This window comes from Geotrypetes seraphini, chromosome 4 (assembly GCF_902459505.1).
Source record: "Geotrypetes seraphini chromosome 4, aGeoSer1.1, whole genome shotgun sequence".
NCBI lineage: Eukaryota > Metazoa > Chordata > Amphibia > Gymnophiona > Dermophiidae > Geotrypetes > Geotrypetes seraphini.
Genome location: NC_047087.1, coordinates 87,994,653 through 88,007,230, shown reverse-complemented (window position 1 = coordinate 88,007,230; position 12,578 = coordinate 87,994,653). Strand labels below are relative to the sequence as shown.

At 43.9% G+C, this 12,578-nt stretch overlaps 1 protein-coding gene across 1 annotated transcript in view; it reads left to right on the top strand.

The window, feature by feature from the left end:
- The window catches only part of TAGLN3 (transgelin 3), a 28,490-nt gene extending 18,745 nt beyond the window's left edge, over positions 1-9,745 (top strand). Inside the window, exons 4-5 of the mRNA XM_033943221.1 lie at positions 2,113-2,215; positions 9,046-9,745. Of these exons, the coding sequence (XP_033799112.1) occupies positions 2,113-2,215; positions 9,046-9,187 (245 nt within the window). The 3' untranslated portion in view covers positions 9,188-9,745. The remainder of the gene's footprint in view (positions 1-2,112; positions 2,216-9,045) is intronic.
- The last annotated feature ends 2,833 nt before the right edge of the window (positions 9,746-12,578 follow it).

Sequence of the window (12,578 nt, the reverse complement as noted above, 5' to 3'; positions counted from 1 at the left end):
CCTTTTCTTCCTACCCTATCTTTCCTGAACAGATTATAATCCGGTATAACTATATCCCAGTTATGGTTCTCCTTGAATCACATCTCTGTGATTGCCACTGAATCCAAATTGGCTTCTTTCATCACAGACTCTAGATCCAAAATTTTATTTCCAATACTATGGGCATCAGTATATACTGCTTTCTAGATATTGCCCCTTTTTCCCTTGTGTGTAGAGGTATTTAATGATTCACTTACCTGAGGGTTTATACTTACCTGGGGGCTTTGATCATCTAGCCCCAATGATACTAGTTTAAAGCCCTCTTCAATAGGTTAGCCAGTCTGCTGCTAAAGGCACTTTTTCCCTTCTTTGATAGATGTACACCATCTCTGCTCAGCAGCAGTGGCGTACCAAGGGCAAGGCGGGAGGGGCGGTCCGACCTAGGTACACGCCCTAAGAGGGTATACAGCCGGAACCTCCTGCCCTACTCTGCTCCGGGACCTTCCTGCATCTCCCCATGGCTACAAGTCACCCCCTCCGACGTCACTTCTGGAGCAGAGTCGGCAGTTGTGAGGAGGTGCAGCAAGATCCGGCGATGACTGTGGCTACTGGCTCTGCTCCGGAACAAGTTAGTGATGTCGCAGGGGGTTGACCAGCAGCCGCAGTCATTTCGGAACCTTGCTGCACCTCCCTGCAGCTGCCAGTCCACCCCCTCCGATGTCACATATTTGTTCTGGAGCAGAGCCGGCAGCTGCAGTCATTGCAGGACCTTGCTGCATGGCATTGGGATGGAGGGAGAGAGAAAGTAGCAGGATACTTGTATGAAAGGGTGGTGGAGGGAGAGAAAAGGGCAGATGCTGATGGAATTGGTGTGCAGGGAAAGGGGAGAAAGACATAAGAGGGAAGGATACTGGATGGAATTGAGATGGAGGGAAAGAAAGGAGGAAGATGCTGATGGAAGTGGGGGGATGGAGAGAGAGAAAGGGCAGACATTGGATGTTAGTGAGGACAGTAGAGGGGGAGCCTATGCTAGATGGAAGTTTGGATGAAAGAGAGAAGGGAGCAGATGCTGGATGGAAGAGGGGAGCAGATATAGGAAGAAAGTGGGGAGGAGAGAAAGACAGGAGCAGACACTGAATAGAAGTGGAGAGAGGGGGCAGATGCAGGATGTAAGTGGACAGAGGCAAAGATGCTGGATGGAAGGGGTAGAGAAAGAAGGCACATGATGGATGGAAGGAAGTGATAAATAAAAATAGGGCACATGATGGGAGGGGGAAGAGGGTTGAGTTAGTGAAATACTGGAGGGGGTGAGAGAAAGAGGTGGCAAGCTATAGGTAGACAGTGAAAAAGGAAATTGATAACAGGGTAATAAGAACTTAATCTAGACAGATTCAGAAAATAAATTGAGAAAGAAGATGAGGAAAGAAAAGGAAGAGAGAGAAGAGAATTAAATGCCAGACCATGGGGATGTGGGAGAGGGAAGGAGAGGAGAGAGATGCTAGACCATTGGAAGAAGGGGAGGGAAGAAGATGGGGAGACAGACAATTTCTGGAAGGGGCATAGAAGGATAGAAGATGCCATATAGAAGGGGCAGAGAGAGGATGGAAGGACAGACAGTGGATGGAATAGATAGTGGATAGAAGGAAGAGAGAGACAATAAAATGAGGAAAGCCGAAACAAGAGAAGACAAAGGTAGATAACAATTTTCTATTTTATTTTTTACTTTAGGATAAAGTAGAATTGTAGCTGTGTTGATAAACAGAAAATGGAAATAAGGTGATCCTTTTGTTGCAAGCTGATCAGGTTTTCAATATATCTACCCTGAATGTACATGTGATACATTTGTAAGCACTGTCTCCACGGTATGCAAATACGACCATGCATATTCCTTATCGATATCCTGAAAATCCCATTGGTTTGTGGTCATAGACCAGAACTGCATATCCCAGCATTAAAGAGAGAGAAACCATTTTATCAACAGTGTTAGAAAGATGTCTTCTTGAATTGCTTGTGTTTTTTTTTCTCTGATGCAGAACTGATATTTTTAATTTTAAAGTTACTCTTTGAGAATATTGTTGAGGTTGAAAGTTGTTTACTCACTGTGTCACACAGTTTTGAACTTTGGATTTTCAGGAAAGAACATGGCAGCAGTCCAGAGAACCCTCATGGCCTTAGGAAGCTTAGCCATCACAAAGAATGATGGGCTGTACAAAGGAGACCCCAGCTGGTTCTTTAGGTAAAGCTTTTGTCTCCAAAGAATGTTTTATGGGCAATTTAATCCACTGATCTCTATGAAAATGTACGGGAGAGATTTGTTTGGTGCTAGATGTGACATCTAATTTCTTCTGTTTGTCATTCAAAATGGAGAGGGATGGGGGAGATGAGCAGTGAGTAACAAGACTGAAGCAGATGGATTTTTTCCCGTTGCTCAGGAAAAGGGGTTTCATGTGGCACCAGAAAGCAGCTCCCATGCATCCTGATTTAATGGCATTTATATTTCACTTTTCCATTTATGGGGCTCCAGGCAAATTACGTCTCATACCGTGTTTCCCTGAAAATAAGACCTAGCATGATTTTTGGGGTAGGTCTTAATATAAGCCCTACCCCAAAAATAAGCACTAGTTAGATTGCCCCTGAAGTCCCTCCAAAATGTCCCCGCGCTCCCACCCATCCCCCTGTGCAGCATCTTTTCATCTCTCCCTCCCATCCGAACCCTGCCGACCCTCCCACCACGAAACCAACATACCTCCCGCCAAGAAGCAGCATTAGCAGTACTTCAAACAGGCTGCTTCACTGTCTTCTCCCGCAGGGACCTACCCTCTGTTGCATCACTGATGATGTCATCAGCGACACAGCTTAGGGAAGGCCCTGGCCAGAGAAAGCCACGAAGCAGCCTGTTTAGAGTGCTGCTGACACAGCAATGTAAGGGTTTGGAGGGAGGTATGTTGTTGTGGCGGCAATGCGGCAGAGAGTAGGACCCGCCGGGAGAAGACCACGAAGCAGCCTGTTTAAAGTGATGCCAATGCTGCTGTTTGGCGGGAGGTGTGTTGGTTTTGCGGTGGGAAGGCATGGTTCTGCTACGTGGGGGGGATGGGAGGGAGGGATAGAAAGATGCTATGCAAGGGTTCTGCTTCACGGGGGGGATGAGAGGGAGTGATAGAAAGATGCTGCAGAGGGAAGGCACAAGGGGATGGGTGAGAGGGGAAGAAAGATGCTACAAATGTGGGGGAGTGAAAGGGAAGAGGATTGGGGTAGAAGAGAAGACGGGAAAGATGATCATTGTACATGAAAAAAATAAGGCATCCCCGAAATAACCCCTAGTGCGTTTTTTGGACCCAAAATTAATATAAGACACTGTCTTATTTTCAGGGAAACACGGTAGAAACAACAAACAAAACATCATCATCATAAATTAGAAGTAGGTAAAATCTTATATCCCTATTGAAATGTCTAAAAGAAATATCAATACTTCATCGGGTCATCCTTATACCATAAAAATTCTAGAAATTGCAAGAACATCATAGAATGAGTTTTACTAACCTTAAACCACTATGTGTGAGACTAACCATATTTTGAACACTTTATGAAATATTTCATAATAGATTTCAGTTATAAACTAGATGGTAATTGATGCACTAGAAAGGGGCACAGAAACAACTACGAAGGAGACCAGATGGTGCTCAATTCTATTTATTAAACAAACTCGACACGATCGTGTTTCGGCCCAAAAGGGCTGCCTCAGGAGTCTTTGTCTTGAGCAATCCAAATGTCCAAATGTTGCAATTGCTATCAGTTATTATTCTGGTCTTTTTCAGTGTTTTTATTGCAACATTTGGACATTTGGATTGCTCAAGACAAAGACTCCTGAGGCAGCCCTTTTGGATTCGTGTCGAATCTGTTTAATAAATAGGATTGAGCACCATCTGGTCTCCTTCGTTGTTGCTTTTGTGCCCCTTTCTGGTGTGAAGGGAATTTCTCCTGTTTGTCTTTTGAATTGATGCACTAGTACAGGATGTTTCCTGTTAAAATGTGATCCTTGTAACCACAAGGTGGCATTTTGCAACAAAAGATAGGCTTTGTAAAATTACCTTCCAATCTTAATGTCCTGATTCTACACATAAGATATCAAAGGTATTCACATATTTTGGTGCAATTCCCCATATAAATTTATGTGATAAAATCAAAAAATTAAAATGAATACAACTGCTAGAGTAACGTCGTGACTTGGACCCATCTTTAAATCCCTGTGATAATCTTTAAGGATGGTCTGTCATTTGCAACAACAAAGAAAATATCAACAATATATCTTATGTCAGTGGTCTCCTGGGTCCTGGGCTCAACATGGGTAGAGAGAGACTCCCAAAGGCAGTCTCCGTCGGTCCCTCTTGGTTGGCGTTCAGTGCCTCCATATGGGGAAAAGAAGGTTTAGCGGATGGGTTCACCCTCTTCTCCCCCCAAGAAAACCCTATAAAAGTATGTGAACAAGGTTGGCTAATAAATTATGGATACTTTTATTTACACTATGTACATAGGGCCTAATCATAGTAACATAATAAATGACGGCAGATAAAGTCCGGAATGGTTCGTCCAGTCTGCCCAACCATACATGCTCCATAAATTAATTTAAATGGTCCTTTTTATTAGATATTTCTGGGCCAGAAATCCAGAGCCCTGCCCGGTAGTGTGCTTAGGTTCTATCTACTAGAGTCTCTATCAAAGCTCACTCTAGTCTAACCCATCTTAACCATCCCAGCCATCGAAGCCCTCCCCAGCCTGTCCTCAACTGAATGTCCATATATGGGACACAGACCGTGCAAGCCTGCCCAGTACTGGCTTTCATTCCTTCAATGTATACTTATTATTTTCTGATTAGAGATCCTCTGTGTTCATCCCATGCTTGTTTTAACTCTGTCACCGTTTTCTTCTCTACCACCTCCCTCGGGAGCACATTCCATGCATTCACCACCCTCTCCATAAAGAAGAATTTCCTAACATTACTCTTGAGTCTACCACCCCTCAACCTCAAATTAAGCCCTCTGGTTTTACCATTTTCCTTTCTCTGGAATAGATTTTGTTCTACGTTAATACCTTTCAAGTATTTGAACATCTGAATCATGTCTCCCCTGTCCTTCGTTTCCTCTAGGGCAGGGGTAGGGAACTCCGGTCCTCGAGAGCCGTATTCCAGTTGGGTTTTCAGGATTTCCCCAATGAATAAGCATTGAAAGCAGTGCATGCAAATAGATCTCATGCATATTCATTGGGGAAATCCTGAAAACCCGACTGGAATACAGCTCTTGAGGACCAGAGTTCCCTACCCCTGCCCTAGATGAAACGAAGGACAGGGGAGATATGATTCAGATGTTCAAAATCTTGAAAGGTATTAACAAAATCTATTCCAGAGAAAGGAATATGGTAAAACCAGAGGGCTTAATTTGAGGTTTAGGGGTGGTAGACTCAAGAGTAATGTTAGGAAATTCTTCTTTACCCCTGCTCTAGGGTTTATATACTCAGGGCTTCCAGTCTTCTGGTGCAAATCTCCTACCATTTTCATCACCTTCCTCTGGACTGCTTCAAGTCTTTTTATGTCCTTTGCCAGATATGGTTTCCAAAATTGAACACAATACTCCAAATGGGGCCTCATCATCGACCTGTACAGGGGCCTCAACACCTTCTTTCTTCTATTGGTCACGCCTCTCTCTATACAGCCTAGCATCTTTCTGGTAACAGCCACTGCCTTGTCACACTGTTTCTTCATCTTTAGATCTTCAGATACTATCACCCCAAGGTCCCTCTCCCCATCGATGCATATCAGCCTCTCACCTCCCAGCACATATGGCTCCTTCCGATTTCTAATCCCCAAATGCATTACTCTGCATTTCTTTGCATTGAATTTTATTTTTCAGATATTAGACCATTCCTCTGACTTTTGCAGATCTTTTTTTTTCATGTTTTCCACTCCTTTTTCGGTGTCTACTCTGTTACAAATCTTGGTATCATCCGCAAAAAGGCAAACTTTTCCTTCTAACCCTTCGGCAATGTCGCTCACAAACATAATGAACAGGATCGGCCCCAGCACCGATCCCTGAGGGACTCTGCTACTCACCTTCCCCTCCTCCAATCAAATTCCATTAACCACCACCCTCTGGCGTTTGTCCGTCAACCAGTTTCTAATCCAGTTCATCACTTTGGGTCCTAACTTCAGCCCGTCAAGTTTGTGCAAGAGTCTTATATGAGGAACCGTGTCAAAGGCTTTGCTGAAATATAAGTAAATTACATCTAACATATGCCCTTGATCCAATTCTCCGGTCACCCAATCAAAAAATTCAATCAGATTTGTTTGGCACGATTTACCTTTAGTAAAACCATGTTGCCTCGGATCCTGTAACCCATTTGATTCTAGGAATGTCACTATCCTTTCTTTCAACAATGCTTCCATTATTTTTTCAATAACCAAAGTGAGGCTTACCAGCCTCTTCTCCAATCCCCAGGAACCATTCCAGATTAAATAAATAAATAAATAAATATATATATATATATATATATATATACACACACACATATGTACACAGTGGTGTAGTAAGGGGAGGTGGGGGGGACAGACTGCCTTGGGCGCCATCTCGATGGGGGCACTGGCATCTCTCCACACACCACACACCCCCACATCATGTTCGCACACTCCTATCCCCGCCCCTTGTACCTCTTTAAAATCTTTGCTAGCGCGAACAATTACTCTAGCCAGTTGCTCGCACAGGCCTGGCTCCCTTTAGAAATCACTTCCGGGTCGCAGGGCCAGAGGGAAAGCCAGCGCGAGCAGCAGGCAGAGAAGCTGTTCATGCTGGAAAAGATTTAGAGGTACGGGGGTGGGAAGAGATGGTGCGAGTGTGGCATGGGGGCACGGAATGTACGGGAGGGGCCGGAAAGGAGGGTACGTGAGGGGTTGGTGTGGAAGGAGGAGGGGACGGAGAGGAGGAGGATGCGGGAGGTGCCACTACCCCAGGTGTCTCCCGTCTTCGCTATGCCACTGTATGTACACACCTTACTCCCCACCCATGTAGTCCGCCAGTGGGCCGGGCTTCTGATTTAGCTCAGGCACTAGATGCCCAGCCTTCCAGTACCTGGCTCCTACATGTAAAGATCTGCAGTGTGAATACGAGAAAGCTCTGAGGGCCACTAAAAGATTTCAAACTTACACATACTGTACTACTAATTTAGTAAACTGCCTAGACCTGCTTGTTCAGACTGCGAATTAAACATTAAAACTTAATTATTGATCCTATAACACTTCAAGGATATATTTTTTAAAAACTCACCTTATTAATTTGCATTATCAAGAGTAGCAAAGTCCATAAATGAGTACCTGAGATTGTTTGCAGTTGCTATATCAAATGGGCAACATAGAAATTAACGCATTTATAAGATTTGGAAAGCATTTCAGTCAACTGTTTGGAGGCCACAATGGAGGACTTTGGGGGCTGAATGTGACCCTGAGGCCATGGGTTGGAGACCACTATCCAATGTCAGTGCATTGCCAAAAGAAAATGAGCAGAAAACCCAAACCATTTTGGCCCAAATTCTATAAAAGATGCCTAAAGTTAGGCACCTAGATTGGCGTGCCGAGTAATGAGTAATGAGCAATTAGCAGCTCATAAATGGCTTAAAATTAATTGGATGATAGACATCTAATTCGGTAGACACCCACCACTTTCAAGTAGGGAGCGGACGCCTTCATGGCAGAAGGGAGTGCGCGAGCATCCCTCCTGCCTTTTTTTTCAGTGGGAGGGGAGGAGGAGGTCTTTCTGGGCAGGAGGGAGTAGACATCCCTCCTGCGGTTTTTTCAGGGGGGGTGGGAGCGGGAGCCTTCGTGGCAGGAGGGGAGTGAGCATCCCTCCTGCCGTTTGTTTTAGGGTAGGTCGCTGGGTTTGTTGGGGGAGTGTGCGATTGTTGGGGGTCATTGGGGGAGGGCCGCTGGTAGTGGTGGGGGATTTTTTTTCTTTTTTTTTTAAGGGGCAGATATTTTGCATGTGTAATACATGCAAAATATCTGTGCTTTTGAAAAAAACAAAATAAAAAAAAAAAAACAACCAGCCAGACCTGTCGATAACACAGTTACTGATAGGTTTACAGCAATCGGGTTTTAGGATCGATAAAAACCAATGCTAAATAGCCAAGCAATGTAAGTGAATCAATCGCTTGGCTATTTTGCATGGGGTTTTACTAATTTGCATGGCCGGATCGGAAAATGGGCGATTGAGGGAAAAAACACGCAGTCAGGTCGTTTAGTGAATCAGGTCGCTGACTTTAGTGAATCTTAGTAGATTCATCGCATGTCCCCTAGTCCTAGTATTTTTGGAAAGAGTGAACAAACAATTGACGTCTACCCTTTTCCACTCCACTCATTATTTTATAGACCACTATCATATCACCCCTGAGCCGTCTCTTCTCCAAGCTGAAGAGCCCTAGCCGCTTTAACCTTTCCTCATAGGAGAGTCATCCAATCCCTTTTGTCATTTTTGTTACCCTTCTCTGTACCTTTTCTAATTCCGCTATATCTTTCTTGAGATATGGTGGCCTCGAAACTGCGATACAAGGGCACATATGTGTGCCCTGTCAGAAAAGGGTGTCTTTCTAAAACAGTGTGCCTTCTTTTTTTTTTAAATTGTTTTTTAATGGTGCTTTTTATTAATGTCAATTGAGCCAATTACAAAATGTAGTTAGGCTCCTAAATTGGTGGCACTTTGATGATTTAGGCACCTAACTTCAGGTGCCATTTATAGAATCTGGGCCTAAGTGCTTCCATGTTAACCTGGAGCAGATACCGCATGTTAATCTGGATATTAACCCATAACCTGTAATTTAAAAAATTGTGGAAACGCCCCTTTTTGATATGGTGTTAGTTTTGGGCTTGCTACGCATTAACATTCTGGACTGTAGCATGTTAAGCCCAAAACCTAACACATTTTAATAAAAGGACTTCTTTATGTTGGTAATCTGAATCCAAGTTGCTGTTTTGTTTCTTGTGGCCATTGGAAGTTGTCAATGAGTTTGTGTTGATTTGCATTGGCACAGGAAAGCTCAGGAGAACCGGAGGGCATTCTCAGCTGAGCAGTTACGTCATGGTCAGAACATAATAGGTCTTCAGATGGGCAGCAACAAAGGAGCCACCCAGTCTGGCATGACTGGATATGGAATGCCAAGGCAGATCATGTAATACCTCATGATTACCTCCCGCAGCATGGCAGAATGATGCAGAAATTTGTTCATGTCCCTGGATTACAAACCTCCTTTCGTTATTTATTATTTCTTAATTGTTTAAAGAGTTGGGATTGTTATTTATTTGCCAGCTGCTGCTGCTCTTTGGCATTATGGGGATAATTCTAAAAGAAGTTATCTAGTTTTAGGAGGCAGGAAGGTGTATAAATGGTACATAAGTGGCCTCTTTAAAATACTGATTAGCAGATGAGTACGTGCCATGTTTTGAGGGTATGCACTTTGTCAGTGGGCAAGTTTGGGCCAAGTATGGACAGAACATACAAATATGCATGTAAATTATAGAATACAGTACTATAATTTACACAGGGCCAGCTCAACTACTGGACTGGGTGAGGCTCTGGCCTACGCCGCTAAAGATAGAGGGTGCCGTAATCCTCGGTCTTTGAGCTCACCATCACTGCTTCACCTAGTCCAAAGCTTTCTTCCCCTCCTCTCTCAGTTCAACATTTCTCTTCCCAGCCCCTAGTCTGGCATTGCTCCCTTTCCTCTCTCTCTCCCTCCTCCTTTCTCATGGCCCTCTTAATATTACCTTTCTTGCCAGTAGCAACAACACACACAGCAGGCTGCTTTCAGCCAGCCCTGGGTTTTCCTTCTGTTGCGTCCTGCTTCCCTCTGATGCAATTTCCTGTAGGCAGGATGCAGCAGAGAGGAGACCTAGGGCTGGCCTGAAGCAGCTTGTAGTACATCCTGTTGCTACAAGCAAGCAAGGTAATATTTAGAGGGCTGTGGGGGAAGAAGGAAGGGTGGGGGGGAGCGAGAGGAGAGGGAACAATGCTGGACTAGGGCTAGAAAGAGAAGAGGAGAATGTTGGACCAGGGGGTGGGGAGAAAGCTTAAGCTTTGGAGGTGGGGGCTAGGAGCGCCACAGAGGGGTGCCACCCCCATCAAAGTTGGCTCAGGGCACTGTAATCTTTTGAGCCGGCCCTGAAATTACACGTCTTCTAACATCTAGGCATAGGTACTTATCCCAGCTATAGGGGCTGGAGTACGTGATTGTATTTTAAATGTAAGCACTAGTATTTTATAAAGAAAAGTAGGTGCCTACTTTTCTTTATATAATGGGCTTGAAATAGGCACCTGTTTACCTCTTATCCTAGGCTCCCTGCTAGAATATTACCCTCAGTATGGATGTTTTGCCAAAATCCATTCCACACTGCTAATTATTTAGTTCTAAATTATGTACATTTGGTTTTATTATTTTTTATTGATTTACTATATAATTATTTATACATACCTCAGTGTTGTGTCTGAATGTTTGAGGAAAATAAAAAATAAAAAAACAAACCTGTCCAAGTAATAAAATCTAAATTCTAAAGGATTTCCTGAAGTTTGCCTATTCTTTTCATGAAGTAAATAGAAAACTTATACTGTATAATTTAAAAAAAAATACTAACTCCGATGCCACAGAATTTGAACCTAACCACCTTGAAATGAGACCCAGTCCTGCATTTAATAGAGTCCTTCAGATTTGTAAATTTATTTGTGAAACAGAATTGAATAGCTTTTATGTCTCTGGAATATCAATGATTTTAGCTGTACTGTACCAAGAGAGGGAAAAAGAAAAGACATGTGTTTGTCTGAATTTGGAGCACTTTCAACTTTTGTTCACCTTTGCTATGGGTCCCTTTTACTAAAGCTCAGTGTGCGCTAATAGGCATTAGCATGCACTAAGGCCTAGATTTACAAAACTTACTGATCGTGTATCGATGGTTTTGCGATCGTTTCCAGACCCGATTCACTAAACAGCTGTGCGATCAATATCCGATCCGATCCACGCATGCAATTGAGGGGAAATGCCATGCATAAGTAGGAAGGCAGTGATTCACTAGACAGAAGAAGGAACACCGATTGGGGTTGCTGATCCAAACTGCAGCGACTGCTGAGGACCAGTCGCTCACGTCCTTGCCGACTGTCCTGCTCTCTGCTGCCCTGAAATCCCAGCCCGGCAGCCCTGAAATCTCAGTATCAAAATAAAAAAATAAAACCATCAAAAAGCGCAGTGCGAACCCGTGGTTTCAACCTGCGGGTTTAAAGCGGGGCTGCACAAGGCGTGTTCTTTCCGTGTTGTTCCGTAGTCTGGATGCAAAGCGTGTTCTGTTCTATTCTGGCTGCACAATAAAAAATTGAAATGATTCCTGAAGTCCACTCGTGGGGTCAGCGAGTGCAGCCACCCCTCCCCCTAGTTATGACCTCAAGCTTATGCGGAGAGCAAGCGCATGCGTGGATCACATCTACAGGCAAAGAGGATGGTCTGCGCATGTGTCTGGATCGCTCTGTAGCGATCTGTGGGATCGCTGTGGGGCATGCGTCTGATCACATAATTTGCATGAGGACTCTGTAGTGAATCGGTCGCCTGGCAAGATTCGGCCACGGATTGCCCACGGATCGCCCAACAACGTGAGTTTAGTGAATCTAGGCCTAAGGGGGAAATTCATCCAGGGGCGCTAACTCTGTTAGTGTGCACTAAATACTAAGATGCCTATAGGAATTTAATGGGCATCGGTGTTTAGCACATGCTAATCTTTAGTGCGTACTAATGGAGTTAGTGCCCCTTGATAAATTTCTCCCTAAATGTTGCACATCCTATTTTATACCTATGTTTGTTAGCAGGCGGTAAGTTTTAGTAAAAGGGAAGCTTATTTCTAGCATGGCAGAGAGTGGCTCTACTATGGCTGACCTCTATCAGTCCCAAATTTCACTCTGATTGGTCTACTGAAAGGCAAAGTTTTATGCCACCAGATGGACAGATTTACTTAGCACAATGAGACAGGGATGCAGTGATGGCTATATATTGAATATAGCAGAATAGTCTCATTCCCAGGGTAGTAAACTTGGTGATCATGAAAAGTTGTTCACTGTCCACGGATAAAACAGGAATCCATAAGAATCCCAATTGCCATACAGGGTCAGTGTGTGGTTATTTTACCCTCCATCCTATCTCTGAATATGCATGAAAAGCTCCACTTACGCAGGTCTGTATCATGAATATTGATTGCGGATATCCTGAAAATGAAACTGGCTGTGTGTGTGGCCTGAGGACTAGGTCAACAACCACACGCCTCACACTGACTGACCAGTGTGCCTACAGAAACATTACTACAGGCATTCCCAAAACTGTCCTGGTGATCGAGTAGCCAGTCGAAGTTTTAGGAACTCTACAATGGATAAGCCTAAGATAACCTGGAAAATACTAGGAGCTTCTTTTACAAAGGTGTGTTAGGGCCTTAATGCTTGGAATAGCACGCGCTAGCCACTTCCGCCTCCTCTTGAGCAGGCGGTAGTTCAGGTTGCTGCTTTTTGTCTTTTATTTATGACATTAAAGTTTTTTAT